We start from the raw sequence: 17,965 nt of genomic DNA, 5'->3' as shown, positions 1-17,965 counted from the left end.
AATTTTACACTTGAAAGGGTGCACTCCACACATGTGTTAATGCTTTCTTGAAAGTGTGCACTTGTGCGCTGTTATCCAGAGAATGCACTTGAAAGTTTTTACTTGCAATTCCTGTACTTAAGGTGTTTACACTTGAAAGTGTTCATATGCAAGTATGCCATTTTAAATTGTGCACTTTTAACTGAGAACTATTTAGTGCAAACTTCCAGTTTTGCCCTTAAAAGTGTGCACTTGTGCAACTGAAACTGTAAACTTTATTTTATACAGGCTCAGGATGCAGATCTTGGCCTTTGGTGTAAATGCAATCCAAGTGGGGATTTCCCACACAACTATAATGAAATTAGGAAAACTAAGAAGCTCCAAATAAATGCTGTTTCTCTCTTGAAGAGACAGGGCTGTCTAACTAGGCTTTAACAAGCTTGTTAATCTTCTCTTGTAGTTGGATGAGTGACAAGATGAAGATCAGAATGTCAATATCTGTTACAGCCGAGTGCTATCTGCAGGCACAGATACTGCACCAGTCAATAAGGGTACAGAATAGTGGGAAAGTGACATACAGGAGTTTATAGGATACAGGGGTTTCCTTTTTTTCCAGTAACACAAGAAGCCAGGTCAATGACAATTTCACTCTGTCTCACAGCAGTGGTGCCTGCGGTGCTGGATGTAATTTTCTACTAGCTTGGTGAGCAGATAACAGATCATCTACTTCCTAGGTGGCCCTGACCCTTTTCTGTCATCTTCCTCTCCAGGTAACCTCACCAAAACCTGCACAGCAGATGGCTGGACAGAGATGCATCCTTTCGACATTGCTGTGAATTGTGGGTACAATCTCAACGGCACCGGTGATGATGTGAGTAAAGCTGTGAAACAGAGATAGCCACAGGTCACAGTGTGAACGCACTCACAGCAGTTAAGTGTGAAACCATCATGTTAGAGTCAGTGGGCAGGAACAATTTAATTAGAGCATCTTTCCTCTGTAGGGGGCCGTTGTGCCTATCAGCAAGATAACTGTATTGATTATTGATTTCTTCATACAAGTGTCTGACTCATGTTTGCTCTTTGCCTTAATCCAATCATTTTGTGAAATGCCTCAAGCAAGGTTTTTTCTTTGTTTGTTTTTGAATTACAAGCAACACACCATAGTCTTCATAGTTTTCATAGTAGTCTATTTAAATTAGTTTCAAGAAGATAAATGTCTTAATTGAAAGTAAAGACTGAAATACAAGGACTTTTGACTAAAACTGTACTGGAATAAAGCAGCAGCATGGATTGCCCACTTGAGGTCAACAAAAAAACAAACTCATCATATGGGTCTTATTTTTGGAAGTATGAACAATGTGGGTTGACCAAATGAACTACATCATGTGTCTTGTAATGTCAGACTTCATAGCCACGTTATGGCCTGCAATAGAAGTTTTAGAAAATTAGGTAATTTTCTGAGATACTTTAAACCCAAAAATAACTTCTTAAAGAACTGTTCAGCTCCACAAAGGTAGGAGGATAGATTAAATGCTTTTAATCCAACACATATGATTTGATATGAATAAATCACATCTGAGAAGGGCCAGGCCACACAGGCTTTCATTATCTGAGCCATTTCCATGGGCAGGGCTGAACAGTGTTAACCAGGAAGGCCCCCTTTTAACAGCTTTTCTCCTTCATTATGTGGAATTCATCTTTAAAACAAAAATATTTGTAGTAGTTAAAGTGATATCCCTATAGCGGTATAGTGATAAATGTAACTATAGCCTTATTAAGCCATTCAACAGGCACTTTTCTTTGAATCATTACATGCTTGAATTTCATTGTTCAAGTCTCTTAGTAACTCCTCCCTCTGTTTTCAGGCATTATGAGTCATTTGAGGTTATCCACATCGCCTTCAGGGTGAGCGAGTGAATAAATACATCGACTGCTGCTCTTTTTCTTTGTAATTTTAATGCAGAGAAAGCTAGACCAGTCTGATGTTAAAGGTGGAGCAGGATGAGAAGTGGATGTGCACTACAGGGTGGTAAAAGCTTTCTTGATAGGCACTTTGCTTTGCTACTCTCTGTCTGATTCAGCCTCATTAGTATGCCAGAGGAGCACAGCAGGGACAGAATGGTGAACTGCTCTAAAAGGAATTCGATGTCCGTCTTTATGCATACTTGATACCTTTCTGAGTCACGGGAGGCACAGCTTTTGATCCACATTTTCATCAAACACAAAGCATATTTCACTCTGTTGTTACTGTGTTTTCTCTCTGTTGTTATATCACATCTACCTCATAGTTTGATTAATGATAATCTAATCAAAATACCTCTATAGTGTTGGGAAGTGAATTGGTTCCTCTGCAGCAATCAGCCACAGATGCCATATTTTTGAATGTTTTTTGTTCCCATCTCTATCATGACAGAGGTGAAATGACATGTTGCAGAGTTCTTGATGTCCACTCCATCTATAAATAAAATTCAAACTTAAGAGCAGTGGTTCCTAAATGATGTGCTGCTGTGTCTTGAGGAGGTGTAGGTGTGCCTGGATTTTTTGTTAGAACCATTTATTATTCTTTATGTCTTTAAAATACTAGATGCATTATGTGTCAAAGAGGCTGTTTTCAAATGATGTGACTATGTTGTGCCTCACAGCCAGTGGATTTCAGGACTGAATCTCAGCCAAAGCCTTCCCAAGTGAATCCTCAGTGATCTAGCTTTGCCTCACTAGAGTACGGGCCATAATACCATAAAACTATCGGAATGCACCGGAAAGTACATAAAACCAGTAAAGTACTAACAGAACACACTGGAGTGTTGTGGTTAATTCTGACACTTTACAAAGTGAAAGTCTGAGCATTAAATCCTAGCCATACCTTTATCTCACTAGTTTGTGGTCCATGATTTTGAACCCCTATAAAGAATTATAACAGGATATATCAACCCAAACAAGCATACACCAAAACTGACACCTGGTGCTAATAATGGTTAGCACTGCTAACTCACTACCCTACAGCCAGTGGGTTCTGGACTTGGACTATCCTAATTCACTGAAACATCCGTGAACTTGAACAAAAGCAAATGCTGACATCCATCACAATAGTCGATGTTGAAGACTGCTGCTTTACAGCTGAAAACTGACAACTCAGGGTTAAAATCCTGGCCCAGGCCTTCTCATGTAGAGTTAAAGAGTTCTGGTTTTCTCACTGCAAGACTAAAACTTTGAACAACCTTAATTAACTAAAAATTTCTTCAACTGAAAACACGACTGTCAGGCTTTATAGCTGAAGATTCTGGGTTCAAACCCAAGGTTTGATCTTCTTCTGTGTTCCTCTGTGTTTCTATCATTAAGCCTTTTGAACTAGACTTTTGCACTGAACGTACATTAACTCTATAAAGGGCTGGCAGACAAGACAGTGCTTTAGACTGCTGCCTCACAATGTAAAGGTTCAGGGATTTAATCCACACAGTGAGCATGAACAAAGTAGGGAGAGTATCTAGCTCCACTGGTGCTAGTTGAATTGCCTGTATGCAGAGGATGTTACGTGGCATCTGTTAATTTTTTCTCCTCTTTACAGCCTGTATTCTTCACACCTTACCATTATTATTGCAAAACAATGCAGTCACAAGCTGAAGCTAGAGCTTTCTAAAACCCACTTTGCTTTCTTATTTATTCAGTGAGAGTGACTGTGACCTTTCTAGAGGTTAAGGAAAAAATTGGGGCAGGAAGAACATTTTAATCTTAGTCATCAAATTTTAAAATAACAATTCAGTGAGGTCAAGAATGAAGGCCCCATGTTTCTTGCTCTGATGTTGTTCTTCATCTATTTTGCATGCCATTAATTCTAATAATTTACTTTATTAGAAAAATGTGTCCTCTGATTGCCTATTCTTTGCTTAGGGTTGTGTTTCAGGCCACTGCATTACATTAATATACTTTGACAAAGGATGAGACAGAATTTTGATTAGAACTGATTAGATTTGGTTGATGTTTTCAAAATGGAAAGATCTTAAAGGTGCATCCACTCAGTAGTTTTGGTGCCTTCATTCATATGAAACCATCATCAGTAGTGCCCTTTTATTTTCACATTGCCTCTGAAATGAGTCAGTAAATGATCAACCCTCACTGTCTGTTCAGTAACTGTTGTTGAGGAGTTTTACTTTCTGACCATTTAATTATTGTTTCCTCTTTGGCTAAGATTTCATGTAAAATATGGAAAAAGTAATTTAAAAAAAACTTGAGACAGATGTAATCAGACATAAACCCACTTTATCTGCAACACATGCTGAAAATGTGAAAATGAAGGGACTGCTTTATAAGTGATCTATTATCACTGTGTAACATTTAAAATCTTAATACTGAGCATCTGTGTGTAAGCAGCACATCACAGTTTCTGTTGTTTGAGATTAGATCATTTAAACTGAATTTTGAAAATTTGTTTATTTTTAAGTCATCTCCACTGCATGAGTGTCTGTCAAATACAAAAGTTTTCAAATGTTAATTTTTTGATATGCACACAAATATGATGTACAGTGACTTATGGCATTTTTTTATTTTAGGGCAAGTTTTTCTGGCAAGTGAAGATCGGTTATACCATTGGTCACAGTGTTTCCCTCATCTCTCTCACAACAGCTATTGTCATCCTCTGCATCTTCAGGTAAGCAGAAGTTAAGGAAACCAAATGGTAAGAGGATGTCATGTTTTTTTTTGCTGCTTAAGTCAGAATTAAAGAGAGTTGATGTTTAACATAAAGATTAAAAATATGCACTGACATAAGTCATATCAGAAATAGGTTAAGAATGTAAAGTCCACCATGGTCTGTGGCTAAACTTCTGTTTCTAATGTCAATCAGACTGAATGAAACCACATCAAACAGAGCAGGGATACGTCTACGAAAGCAGCATTGGCTCAGGAGACTGTCAGACTGCTTTTGTTAATATAATGTTGTGCCTTTTGGCTCTGACAGACTTTCTGCAGTTTCCAATTGTTAAAGTTGTTTTGTTAAAGAATGTCTGGTGAGGGCCCTTCATTGGTCTTTTAGGGCCTCAGTCATTTCTTTGTCAAGCCTGCTTTGAACATACTTGCAGCACACTTATCACTACGTATCTATATGTGTGTAGAAATATACAACAAATAAACAGCCTCTGTTTTGAAGTAGAAAAAAATTGTATGATGCAACTCCTGTGAAAAGAATTGTTCAATTATTTGTATTTTTAGTTCTAAGGATGACTCCTGATGCATAAACATTTTTCTTGTCCTCGTGCAGTCATCCTGTCAGAAAAAGGACAGAATAAAGCACATCAAACAAAAGCAGTCAACACCACAGGACCCCTGGGTAGAAGCATTAGTTTGAGCTATTTACCATAAAGCACACTGACATTGGTAATATTCCTGCAGAGATATGTATTATAAGGGCCACTCTACAGTTATATCATCACAGTGTTGCACATAAAGCACTGAACTGTGAGTTGATGGCCGCTGATCGCTGCAGGGCTGAAATACAAGGATTATGGTGAACTGTGAAAGACAAGAGGAAAGATACAAATGCTCTCTCAATTAAATCAGTCAGACTTCTATTCTTTTCATCTATTCTGTGTCATGATGCTTTGATGGTAAATGTGAGCAGCTGTTTGAAGATAGGACATTTGAAGTTTGGTAAGGTTACAGTGAATGATGTGTTTCCTACTTGACAAGTCAGGGACCGATTGTGAGCTCCTCTGTGACAGTGACAGAACTGATACGAACGCTTTACCCTACAGGCATGAATGCACCATATATATGGATTTAACTTACATAATACAGCTGAATTCATATGGAAAATTATTTTTCTTTCATTTTTTAACCATATGTTATGGACTGGATACAAACTTTTACAACTCCTGAATGTTACAAGAAGATATGAGGTGTCAAAAATGATTGATTGTAAAGATATGGATTCATTTTGTCACCAAAATAGAGATATTTGCTCTGCTGCACAATTCTCCAAATAGGTGTTCTAACTCTCTCTGCTCACTTCATTTCTTTGACCTCTTGGCTGAAGAAGTTGATTGCAGTTTTTTTCATCTGGACACTTAATGCTCTACTGTGCACAAACTTATTCCAGCTTAGAGACACACGGGAGAAAGGGAGAGGAGCTCTCATGGTGTATAACATGAAATCAGAAGAAAAACAAATATGGAGGGAGATCAACATCATTAGCTGGCTGTCCTGTTTTCAATGAATATTGCCAATTGTAAAGTTGCCCATGCTTTCATTACTCAACATGCAGCCACTTAGCTGCTTGCAAACTTGATAGCAAGGTCAATTGGAAGAAGGTCTACAGTAAATAACTGAAATAGGGCATCACCTAAAATAGTGGAGTTGGAGATGTTCCTATTAATGAGTCATTCTCCCAGTGTTTATGTTCACAGAATTCAAGTGAAACAGCCTAACTGAGCTTTATCCACAGCCAAATTTCACTGTGCATGTAAACATACTGACGGGCTTATATTCAGCCAGAAGAATGCTCAAAATGTGTAAACTGGAAAGAAACACTGGCATTTAAATAGTAGTTGTAGCTGAGGGAGAAGCAATTGTTGAAATAACCTTGAGGAGTCCAAATCTGAATAACAATGAATACTAACTGTCCTGTCAAACAGCTGGGACAGATTGTGAGTAAGCTCTCCCTGCTGTCAGATAAGGTTAGATGAACAAATTAATGATCCCAGAGCTGATTTTAAGTAGTGGGGCACACACTGCATGATGAGAGGATGTTTCCCTGCTCTGAGAACAGAATTCATAATTGTCAGTGAACATTTGGATCTCCCTCATCATTTAATCAAGTATGAAAGTGTGATTTGGAAGTCAAGTATTTCAATTTGATGCTCCAGAATGCAGAAGTATTCTGATTGGTCATTTTTGAATCCAGTTAACTTGTCATCAGTGGAGGAGCGTGTGAATAACTATAACAAGAGTTCATTTTGCTCCCCACACACACAATGAGAAATGGAACTAATAAGCATAGTTATCATTAATTCTGTCTGTTTTTTAAGCAGTTACCTCCAAGGACAGTGGATAATAAGCATGAAGGCCCTTTTTAATGAAATGTGTGTCTCTAGGTCTTGATCTGTATTCTTTTATCTCCTTCTGTGCCTCATAGGAAGCTCCACTGTACAAGGAACTACATCCACATGCATCTGTTTGTGTCATTCATCCTGAAGGCCATCGCTGTGTTTGTCAAGGATGTCGTCCTGTACGAGGTCGGCGAGGTGGACAACTGCTCCTCGGGCTCTGTAAGTTAATTATCTACGGCGCTGCTTTGTTGTGGGTGTTTCCAGATGAATGACTCCGTTTTTTTTAATGTCCTTGAGCCGTGACGAGAGCAAACTCTCCTGTACACTTAGCAGGAGACAAGCGGGTGTGCCAACATGATGCAGAGCTGCTCATTATCCACATCACACCCCCTAATGAATGGTCTCTACAGCTCAACATGGGGATGGAAACATGGATTTCCACTGTGATGGTGTTTGACAAAGCACAAGGAGGGAAAGAGCTGGTGTCTTATAGCTCCTGATGTTGTTATAAGGCAAAATAAAGTACAGATCAGGTTTCACTGCACACAAGCTTCAAACATAAGTAAAATCTAAAAGTCAAATCACTGGAAACTGCCCCAGGAAGTCTGAATATCAAGTGCTCCTAAATTTGCTTGCTGTCTTTGCTCTAATTAAGTTTGAGAACATGCAGCACATATGTACGATATTGATTGACGTATTCAGGTGGGTCCCAATTTGTTGCTGTACCTGGAGGCCATCTCTGGTGGGGGGTCACCATGGGAAAGTTGACTTAAGAGACCCTTATTATTTAAGTTCATGCTCTTATTCTGCACATCTTAAAATAATTTATTAAATAAAAAAAAAGGAGAAAGTATTCCATCTGAAAGAGCGGCAGAAAATGAGCAAGTCTCAAACAAACATGGAATAAGTCCATTAAAACAATTTTAGCACCTGGACTCTATTTCAGAAATCAGAATTGCTGTACCTTCATCATTCTTCTGTCTTTTTGTTCTTAAACTTCTTATTATGAACCAAAACTCTGAGGCACGCTACATTTAGTACTTTAAATATACCTGCAATTTTCCCTCTCCCACAGATAAGCCTTAAGTACTGGGGGATTTATTTTTTCCTGAATTTCTTCAAACAAAGCCTTTGATTCAAAGAAAAGTTGATCCATTTTATTATTTAGTATTACTGAGTAGCCTGTTTCTGGTTGTAACCACAGTATAAGTGGCAGCTCTGAGGCTGAGAGAGAGATTCTTGCTGTTTTTGGAACTCATTGGTAAAAGGCTCACTCTTCCTGCTGCTAATGTCTATGGCTGTGCTTTGGCTGAACATTATCTGGCTGTGACACACAGTTTACTCAAGAAGTAGGCAATTAGACAACAGGAATAAGTGATTTTCTTACTGTATGCAACTTTAAAACCATTTTTTCAAAGAAGTAATAAGTCAGTCAGAGTTGTAGCTAGTAGAGTTGTTCCAATTCGGATACCAGTATCGGAAAAGCGTCTGGTACTGCTTAATGTAATCCGATACTGTTTGGCTCTTTTTTATATTTTGCTTCATTAAGCCATGCTAAATTTTAGCATTATAAACTGGAAATCAGTTCCTCATCTCTGCTGGAAAATACTGCATGCATAAGCTACCGTTTTAAGGGCAGCAAAGAAGAACCAAAGGACCAACTGCAGCAAGAAAGTTTGGAGGCTGTGTGACAAATATTCTCTATATATGTTTGTTAAAAAAACGCCCAGACAGGCGTTGTCTTACATGACAAGATGTGGCACAGTTTATTAAAAGTTAGATAACTTTTGAACCATAAATTGTAGCGTTTTACTTGTTTTTCCTCTTGAAGCTAACCATTGCACCATCCCATTGACACTATCCATTTCTAGCATCTCTAGTGAGTCTGGAACTTGGGCTACTTCTCAGGACTTCAAAAGATTAAATCCACAAGAGTAAACTCAATATTGAATGTCTTTTTATTCATTTATAATACATTTTGGATCATTTATTACTATTAGCTTTAATTCTAACACTCATATTGTTTTCCTTTTGTCAGGGTCTGTCAACCAATGGTAGACTGTTCTGTTATCATGTCATGCTTCCTGAATAGAGCATAATAGAGAGAAATAAAGAGCCTGTGATACGGCACCCTGTATTATTGTTATTTCAACAGAACAGTGGTTCTAGAAAGTTTACATATGTATCGGATCGGTACTTGGTTTCCACCAATGCCCAACACTCTAGTGTTGCAATTGGTATTGGGAAGGAAAAATTGGTATTGGAGCATCTTTAGTAGCTAGTAACAGTATGAAATCTAATATTTATTGCATTTATTTTACAATGGCCAAGAATTTTCTCTTAATTGTTAGCTGTTTAGTTTCGAGCCCGCTCAGTTTCTGTATTTTATGTTATGCTAGCTTGGAATTTACTTTGTAGCTAATAGCTATATACTATTCTTGCTCCTGTGATGTAATTTAGCTGTCTAGTTTATTATGGTACCTTGTAGAGATGCAAAGGCATGGTTATTTGTACCATTTGTACCAATATTCCCAGATAAAAGAACACTTTGTTTCCCAGTGAAATACAGTGGACAAAGACAAGGACAAGACAGAAGTAGTGCGGACATTATTCAACAGATGAGTCACTGACAGCACATCCATTGGATCTGTTATCTGTAGTGGTTAACTGTTAGCTTTAGCTTTTTTAATCGTAGTTGATAAGCTTTCCGATATGATTGACATCGTTTATAGGGTTACATACAGCAGTATTTATATTTTAGCTTTGCATAATGATTTAGATAACAGCTTTTGAGAGAACTGGGTAAAACTGAACCTGCTGTTATTGGAAAACCAGCATAATAGCGACATAATTAGCATTTAAAGAGGGCTGTTCATCTGAAAATCTGCCAGAGTAAGACGAAACAATTCAAGCTGACAATGAGGAACAAGGCTAGGCTTAAATAATTATTGACTTAGGGTTCATTCATACTTTGTTATGTCATACCACTCTGTTTGGATGTCTTCCTGTCAGCTTTACACATAAAGATCACCCAGCCACCCACCTACATACCACTGAACTGTAGATCACAGGCCCCTGAGGCTACAGATAGACCTGAGAACATGAGGATTATTTTACGTGGTGTGACAACACGACTAGAGGAGCCTCTCAGTGTGTTTATTAGCCCGCGCTGTGGTGTTAATGTAACTATTTGGGTTGACAGGAGCCAGCTGCCGTCATGCATCAGCAGTAAAGGATGTTACAGAGATGTTTAGACCTACAGTGCTCTTCATGACTCCAGTATCACTTCATTGCCTCACAACTGTTTTTCTCTCTGTGTGTGACTTTGTGTAGATGTTCTGCATGCTTGGTTTATGATCCATCTTCTATGATTGTAAATGTGATGTAATTACACATTCTGGTTGTACCACATGCATTATTTAGGACATCAGTACATTTGTCACATTTTATGTGCATTTTGCATCATTGTGCCACTATTTGAAGACAATTTAAATGAGGCTCTAGCAAACAATTTGTGCTGATGTTCACACATCAAATTAAATCAAACAGAAAATCTGGCAAGCCAAGGCACCATAAATATGTCCTTTATATCATTTTACATGTGAAATTCATCTTCATGTTCTTGCAAATCTTTGTCAGCTGTAGCTGCTGTGATAAACGGTGCCTCCTTGTTTGAGACATGTCTCCAGATAACAAATGCAGGAGCTTAGTTTATCAAGGATGTGAACATTTTGACAAGAATTCCAGGCGTGTTTGATTTAATAAGCAAACATTTACAAGAGGCAGAACAGATGTTGAAAGATTCCAGGAAGGAATGTAAAGATCATCCTAATATCAGTGGTAAAAGTATGCAGAGCTTTGAATGATATAACAGTGGCAAAACTGCAAAGTCCTGAATCCTCCATAGCACCACTTGGATGTAACCCATAGAACAATAGCCCACTGGTATAGAAAAATCACAGACCCCCACCCTCAAAAAATGCATGCTTTTGTAAAAAGTTTCTTTGGGGCTAAGCTCAACTTTTACACAACTATAGAGGTATAACATTGAGTTATTTGTTCATCTCACATATCCATTGCGGAAAATATGTATCACATCCATGTAAGAGCTGATAATGTAACGATAACGCAACAAAAAATGTAACAAAAACTCATAAAGAAATAGCTGGTCGATACTGGACTAGCTCAGTCCTAGTTTAAAGCCTATGGCAGCAAAACTGAGGACTGGCCCAGGTCTGGGCGAGCACTCACTACAAGCTTCATGAAACAGGAAAGTCTGAAGCCTCTAGCAGCAAACTGAGGACTGGTCCAGGTCTGAGCGAGCCCAGACTATAAGCTTTATGAAACAGGAAAGTTTGAAGCCTCTCATCTAGGTCATGGTTATCCAAAGCCTGATCTAAAGGGGCGACTGAACTTGGTTAAGGTTCTTCAAGATGTCTTACCTTTCTGTTCAGTCCTCTAGAACTGCAGAAGCGTTTTGGAAAGAGAGGAGAACATTTTTCAAGAACCCTAATCATGTCCAATTGCCCCTTAGGATCACGCTTTGGACAGTCCTTAAAACAACAAACCCAGACGTCCATTGTGGGGCTATTGCTGTTGTCAGCTTCTTGTGTTTATTTTTTTTTTATTTGCTAGCAACTTGTATTTTTGTTTTAGCAACTTGTATATGTGTTGCAGGTGTTTCCATTTGTGTTCCAGCATTTGCATTCGTCTTATGTTATTGTATTGCAGCTTTGATATGCATGCCCATGAGACCTCTTGGCCACTGTACTTTAAGTGTCCAAAGTGCCTGTAAGGTAAAATCCAAACTTCGTGTCTTAATACACTAGATATGTTGGAATAAGGTTGCTGTAAACAAGTCAAAACACTGAATCTATGTATGATTGAATTTTGATTTAGACCAGTAGAAAGTTGTTCACCTCTTATAAGCCACGGTGACCTACGGGTTATTAAAAGTATTATAACAGAGAGATTTGTAAAAGAAAACATTAAGTTGAATCCCTAACTCCTGTCTCTGCTCTGGCACAGAGCCAGGCAGCTGCACTCTGACCAGAAGCATTTTATAAAATCTGTGAGTGTCATATTTCTCATGGGTGGGCGTGGCTTCAGCTCATTCAACTGACACACCGACACCATCCTGGAGCAGATTTTACTGCCTTATTTTTCCTAATTTTGAAGCTTAAAGGGGAAATATGCAAAAATCACTTTTTCAGGCTTTTCTAACAAAAAAATGTTTCCTGGCCTGTCCACAATCCCCTCAAATACCAGAAAAATCCATTCACTTCCACCCTCTCTTTCTCCACCTGTCAGAAGATGTGTGCTGAAACAAACTGTTCTCAGATTTTCCACTCATGACCTCACCAGGGGCCTAAGCACCGGCGCCCAGGTCTGGTTGGCCCTCACCGCTTGGAGGAGAGGTCCACCCTCCTCTCCTGATTCTCCTCTCAGTTGCTAGCTGAGATGGGCGGAGTCAGACAGCTCATTAACATTTAAAGCCACTGACACAGAAACAGCTCGCTCTGAGGCTCAAACAGGGATTTTTAGACATGCAAAAATCCAACACTGGAGTGATTTTTCAGCAACAAACTTCACAGGCATGTTTTGAGGATCTCTGAGAACAATATAAACTTTTCTTTAAAGGGCAAAATATGTCCCCCTTATTTTTTTAAACTTAGAGATGTTTTTTATGACTCAAATTTGGCCTAGTGGTTCATAGCACAGTGGCCTGTCATACAGCAAGCATAAAATAAAGATTTATTTTCACTTTACAGGGACTTTAAGGAATTTCAGGTCATTTGAGTTACTTGTAATTACTATTTTAATCTTTTATATGATCTTTATATGTTAATTGTGTTAAAGCTTTTATCCAAACTACAACTTCTGAATAAATATGGTGGAGTAAAAAAATGAGTGAAAGAGTGAACCTGCTGTAATGAATAAGATATGTCAAGATTTAACATTTGATGTGATGTTGGGCAGTTTTAACTTAAATATTCTGATGAAAGTAGTATAAAATAGGAATACGCCTGTATAGTATATACAGATTGTTCATGTGTACGTCAGAAAAGTGACCACTTTGGACAAAATGTTCTGACATTATTGTCAATGAAAATATCCGCACTGATGTATGAATAAGAAGCAGTGTGAGGTTTTCATTAATGATTCATAAAGATCGTGTACAAAGAGTCCTGCTCCTCTGCAGGAACTCAGGCTTCTAACACCTGAGTTTAATTTAATGCAGCATTTCCCCACTCAGCCTCCTTTTTCAGCATTTTATGATGAAACATATGGGAGGCACTTTTGTTGTTACATCATGACATATATACCATTGGTGTCTGTTTTTAAGCCTTATTAATATTCCCTCCTTTGTTTCTTTTCACATTTGTACACTGCTCTGTCCTCTAAATGTATCCCTCCATAAAGTGCTGCTGTACCCTAATAGCACACTGTGCTTTTCACCCACCTCCCTATTTATGCCATATCTTGTATGTGCTACATCCGTGGAAGTTCTCAACACATTCATTCTCAGAGGGTCATTTTTAAATGGGCACAGTATCGATTTTTCTCATCTGAGTGATGCCCTCTCTGTAGGATCTCTGGGGCGTTCGTCCTGAAACAGCTTGTTTGCTGCTAACCTCAGACTTTCACTGTGAGAGCGTGTTTTCCATGAGGCTGTAAAAGAGCTAAAGACATCAGCTCAGCCCAGCCAAGCTATTAGAAAAATACTCATATAAGAGGTTCAGCAGCTACGCTTTTGGCACCAGAGCTGATTTTCTTGTCCATCAAGGTTGTTTTCACTGTCTTCCCTGTTTTTGCTAAAATAGTAGAATGTTCCTGCACCTGTCTGACTTCTCCTCCTCTGATTGAAGAGGAATGGGCTACTATATCATCTTAGGTTTATTAAAGTGGGAAATACGTAAGTTGTGTTGAACACAGTTTAATAAAGGGGCTATAGTTGTGCACTGGTAAATGATGAAGTTGTACCATTCTCCAAGAAATCAGCTTGTATGAGCAAAGTGATGCATTACAGTTGTTTATTTGTTGGTTGCCATTTAAAAAAGTATTTTAATTCCCCTATGGTGTTACAAAGCTCAAACACCTCATTTTCTTACATTTGTATCCAGTTTCCCCCATACCCCATAGGAACAGGACACAAAAAAAGTTAGAAAAAGAACTTAACTCTCCTCCCCACCTCATGAAAGACTGTTCTGGCAAATAGTCCAACAGTTTATGAACAATATTTCACCATTTACAGTGAGATTTCCCCATCTACAGTCCATAATATCATTTAAAAAATCAAGATATCTAGAGAAGTAAGGGCCAAGGCTTTGATAACATCAAATGCTTGTGTCTTTCAGTGCCTCAGGCAGCACTGCCTTAAAAACCATCAGTTTTAGAAAACCATCAATTCACAATACAAAACGAACTGACCTTAAGTTTTAAAGTATGCTGTGGTTTGACGAGTCCACACTTGTAATTATTTTGGAATAGCTGTCAAGTCCTCCAGGTTAAAGGTTCATCAGGATTGTTAATGACTGAAAATTCAAAAGTCAGCATCTTTAATGGTGTGCACTAGGCCTGTAGAAAACCAAAGAAAAACGTAGTCGACCAAAATTACACCAAGGCACCAACCAATCAATTTGTCGTCCAGGTATAAAAAAAAAATAAATTAATCACCTCGTTAGGGACCAGTTTAATCCATACAAGTTCCTTACTGCACCTGTTTGGTTGTCTAAATGATCCTAAAATGAACATAACAAGCCTTTTGAAGGATTAATACATTTTTTAGGCTCATCACATCACATCAAAATACCAGCACTTGGTATTTTGGTTGTTAATTGTTGGTGAAGACAGTTTTATTTTTGTTGATGGTGAGAGGTCTTATGTTAATAATTGGTTTCTTTGCTGATATGTACCGTTAAAAGTTGAAATAAACAAACAAACAAACAAAGAAGCACCATGTGCATAGCTTCGAGCACCACATGGCAGCACCTGCATCCAATTGGCCTTAAAGCACGTTGTTGCGGCCACTGATGTTGTTTCCTCTAGTCTAAATCTTTGCTTGTGTTGTACTTTCTCTCCGACATTGTAACAATATCAAGGCTTAACAGTAAAAGGCATGAGTACTAGACTGACCTGCATGCAGTACAACCCGGATTGTGTATATGATTCCCAGCTAAACAAAGCATCTCAGTCTGAAATTTAGTATTTTGTCTTTGTGCTGTATTCTGTTGAGTACATGTTGAAAAGAATTTGCATATGTTCTGTTTTATTCACATTGTACACACTGTCCCAACTATTGTGTAACTGGGCTGTGTTTCTATAGAGTGACTTTGATTATATCACTCATTTACCTGTTTAAAGAATCTATAAACCCTCCTATCATACTCAGTGACTTTTGAACTGATTTGAATTATACTGTACATATGGTAATGTTAAGAAATTTCTACTCATAAGCATGGTTAGAGCAATGAAATGTCTAATAATAGTCTATTAAAAGACTATTTTTGATATGCAAAACAACCCTTTTTATAATGCTGCATAGCCTGTCATTATTTTCTTTTCACTGGGGAGAAAGAGGTGGTTTAGGTTTGATTAACCTGTAATTTATATGCCTGTCAGCTCACATGTGCTACCCTCGCTGAAGTTGATCAATAGAACCTCATTGTAATGTATGTTTCAGTCAGTTTCCATGGTTAAATCACAAAGCACAACATCTGAATACAGGCAGGAAAAAGGTCAATAAGGGCAATTTTCCATTTTATAATTTAGTTCAGCTTCTATAGGGAATGAAATTGCACACTCAGAACATGCTAATCTTATTGTTCAACATATACAATGTCCACTGAGAGTATTGTGACAGTCAATTTGTGTTCTTTGTCTGCTCCCAGGTTGGCTGCAAAGTGGTGATTGTGTTCTTCCAGTACTGTATAATGGCCAGTTTCTTCTGGCTGTTGGTTGAAGGCCTTTATCTTCACGCTCTGTTAGCCGTCTCTTTCTTTTCTGAGAGGAAGTACTTCTGGGCCTACATATTAATTGGCTGGGGTGAGAACCGTCTTCCTTTCATACCTTTTGTATCTTCCTCCCACTGTTCCCTTTTGAAAATATCAGGTTGTGTACCTTGAGCTGCAGGATGCCATAATAACTTTTGTGTACACTGCTATTTCTTTTTTTTTTATGTCCCCAGGAGGTCCAACAGTTTTCATCACAGCGTGGAGCATTGCTAAAGCTTACTACAATGATGTGGGGTAGGAAAAACATAAGAAGGCTGCAAAGTAGCTTTGACTTACAGCACCTTTATGGTAATATTTTTTTCATGTGGCCACAGGTGCTGGGATATAATCGAAAACACTGATGTCTTTTGGTGGATCATTAAAACTCCCATTCTGGCATCAATCCTGGTAAGTTTTTAAGGCTTTGAGCACTTCTCCATCAATACATCGACATCAGAGGAATCTGAAGTTCAAGTTGTCCACGGCTAAACTAATTCCCACTAAGAGAAAATGTCTCTTTAGGTTTTCATCGGCACAGAGCTGAAGACCTTTTATCATTTTAGTATTCAGATGTCGACTCAGAGGTTGGTTTGACCTCAAAGTTCTGACTTACCTGTACAGAGTTGGCAGAACAATCAAGTTTTTTTATTTCTAGGCTAAGCAGGTCACACTGAACTTCAGTGTTCAAATGGAGTTTTTTGGCATTTACAGGAGTTTTGATGAAAGATAAATAAAAATCAAACAAAAGGCAAAGAAAGAAAGTCTGCTGTTTGCTGAGAAATAGCATTTGGTTTTCCTTTATACTGATTCAAACAGTTTTTTAAAAGCAGCTTTAATCATAGTAGGACGACCCAAAAAATAATTAACAACTTGTATGAAAGAGCCCCATTACACTGACAGTGAAACACCTGCTTATGAAACAAGTATCTTTCCATTCAAGCTTTATAGGTGTGCTGAATTCCTATTTAAACAGAAATTTGTCTGTTTTCTCCAAATAAGTCATGACTCTTAGCCAATCTTTACAAATGTCTTCTAATTTATTATTATGTTTAAGGCAATTCTGCTATAGCCCTGCAATTGACTGGTGACCAGTCCAGGGTGTACCCCGCCTCTCACCCAGTGACAGCTGGGATAGGCTCCAGCCTCCCCGCGACCCCCAACAGGATAAGCGGTATAGAAAATGGATGTATGGATGGCAATTCTGGTATTAACGCTGTGTCCTAACAGCATGCAAGCATCACATATTACACTGCATCATGCAGCATGACATGCCTATTATCTACACCACATCTATTTGATATTTAGTTCTTTTCTCTTTTCTGCTCTGTTAATTTCAGTTTCCTCTCATTAAAAATATCATCTCACAGTGCTTCTGTTTTAAATGTGGAGAAACTGAATACTGACGCTTATTACTGCAATGCGTTTGAAAGTGCTGGGCCACATAGTTTTGCCCCAGTGTTAGAATCGAAAATCAGTAACAATAACAATACCTGATAAGTCAGAGCACAGCATTTTAAACACTGATGCAGATGTTACTAAACTATCTAAAATTTTTAAAAACAAGCTAACAAGCTCTGTTGAGGGAGGAAAGTGAAAGAAAATTTTAAAAAACCTCTTATCCAACACTCCTGGTACCTTGTCATCTCCCACTTTTCCTTTCATTGGTCTTTGTCCATGTCAGTGAGAGTAACAAAGAAGACAGTAAGAACAGAGTAACGGCAGGTTAAATATGATCCCACAAAGGTAAAATATAAGCATATCACTCACCAACAAGTAAGATGAGCCATGTGCATGGGCACATGTAGTTTCATTATAAGGTCAACATAATATCAAAATGATAAGTGGGGAAAAGAGTGGATCAAGTCATTTTTAAAGAACAAACTGTGATTCCAAGTCAAATAGTTTAATAACCTGGTTTATCTCTGATGTTGCAGTTTAGAAAATGGATACATA

The 17,965-nt window shown here is 38.2% G+C and overlaps 1 protein-coding gene across 1 annotated transcript in view; it reads left to right on the top strand.

Moving 5' to 3' along the window:
• vipr1b (vasoactive intestinal peptide receptor 1b) overlaps positions 1-17,965 on the top strand; it is a 74,039-nt gene that overhangs the window by 45,169 nt on the left and 10,905 nt on the right. The window contains exons 4-9 of the mRNA XM_041814294.1: positions 750-850; positions 4,527-4,624; positions 7,106-7,238; positions 15,911-16,064; positions 16,207-16,267; positions 16,348-16,420. Of these exons, the coding sequence (XP_041670228.1) occupies positions 750-850; positions 4,527-4,624; positions 7,106-7,238; positions 15,911-16,064; positions 16,207-16,267; positions 16,348-16,420 (620 nt within the window). The remainder of the gene's footprint in view (positions 1-749; positions 851-4,526; positions 4,625-7,105; positions 7,239-15,910; positions 16,065-16,206; positions 16,268-16,347; positions 16,421-17,965) is intronic.

This window comes from Cheilinus undulatus, linkage group 19 (genome assembly GCF_018320785.1).
Source record: "Cheilinus undulatus linkage group 19, ASM1832078v1, whole genome shotgun sequence".
Lineage (NCBI taxonomy): Eukaryota > Metazoa > Chordata > Actinopteri > Labriformes > Labridae > Cheilinus > Cheilinus undulatus.
The sequence above is the reverse complement of the archived record's forward strand: the minus strand, read 5'-3'. Positions and strand labels throughout refer to the sequence as shown.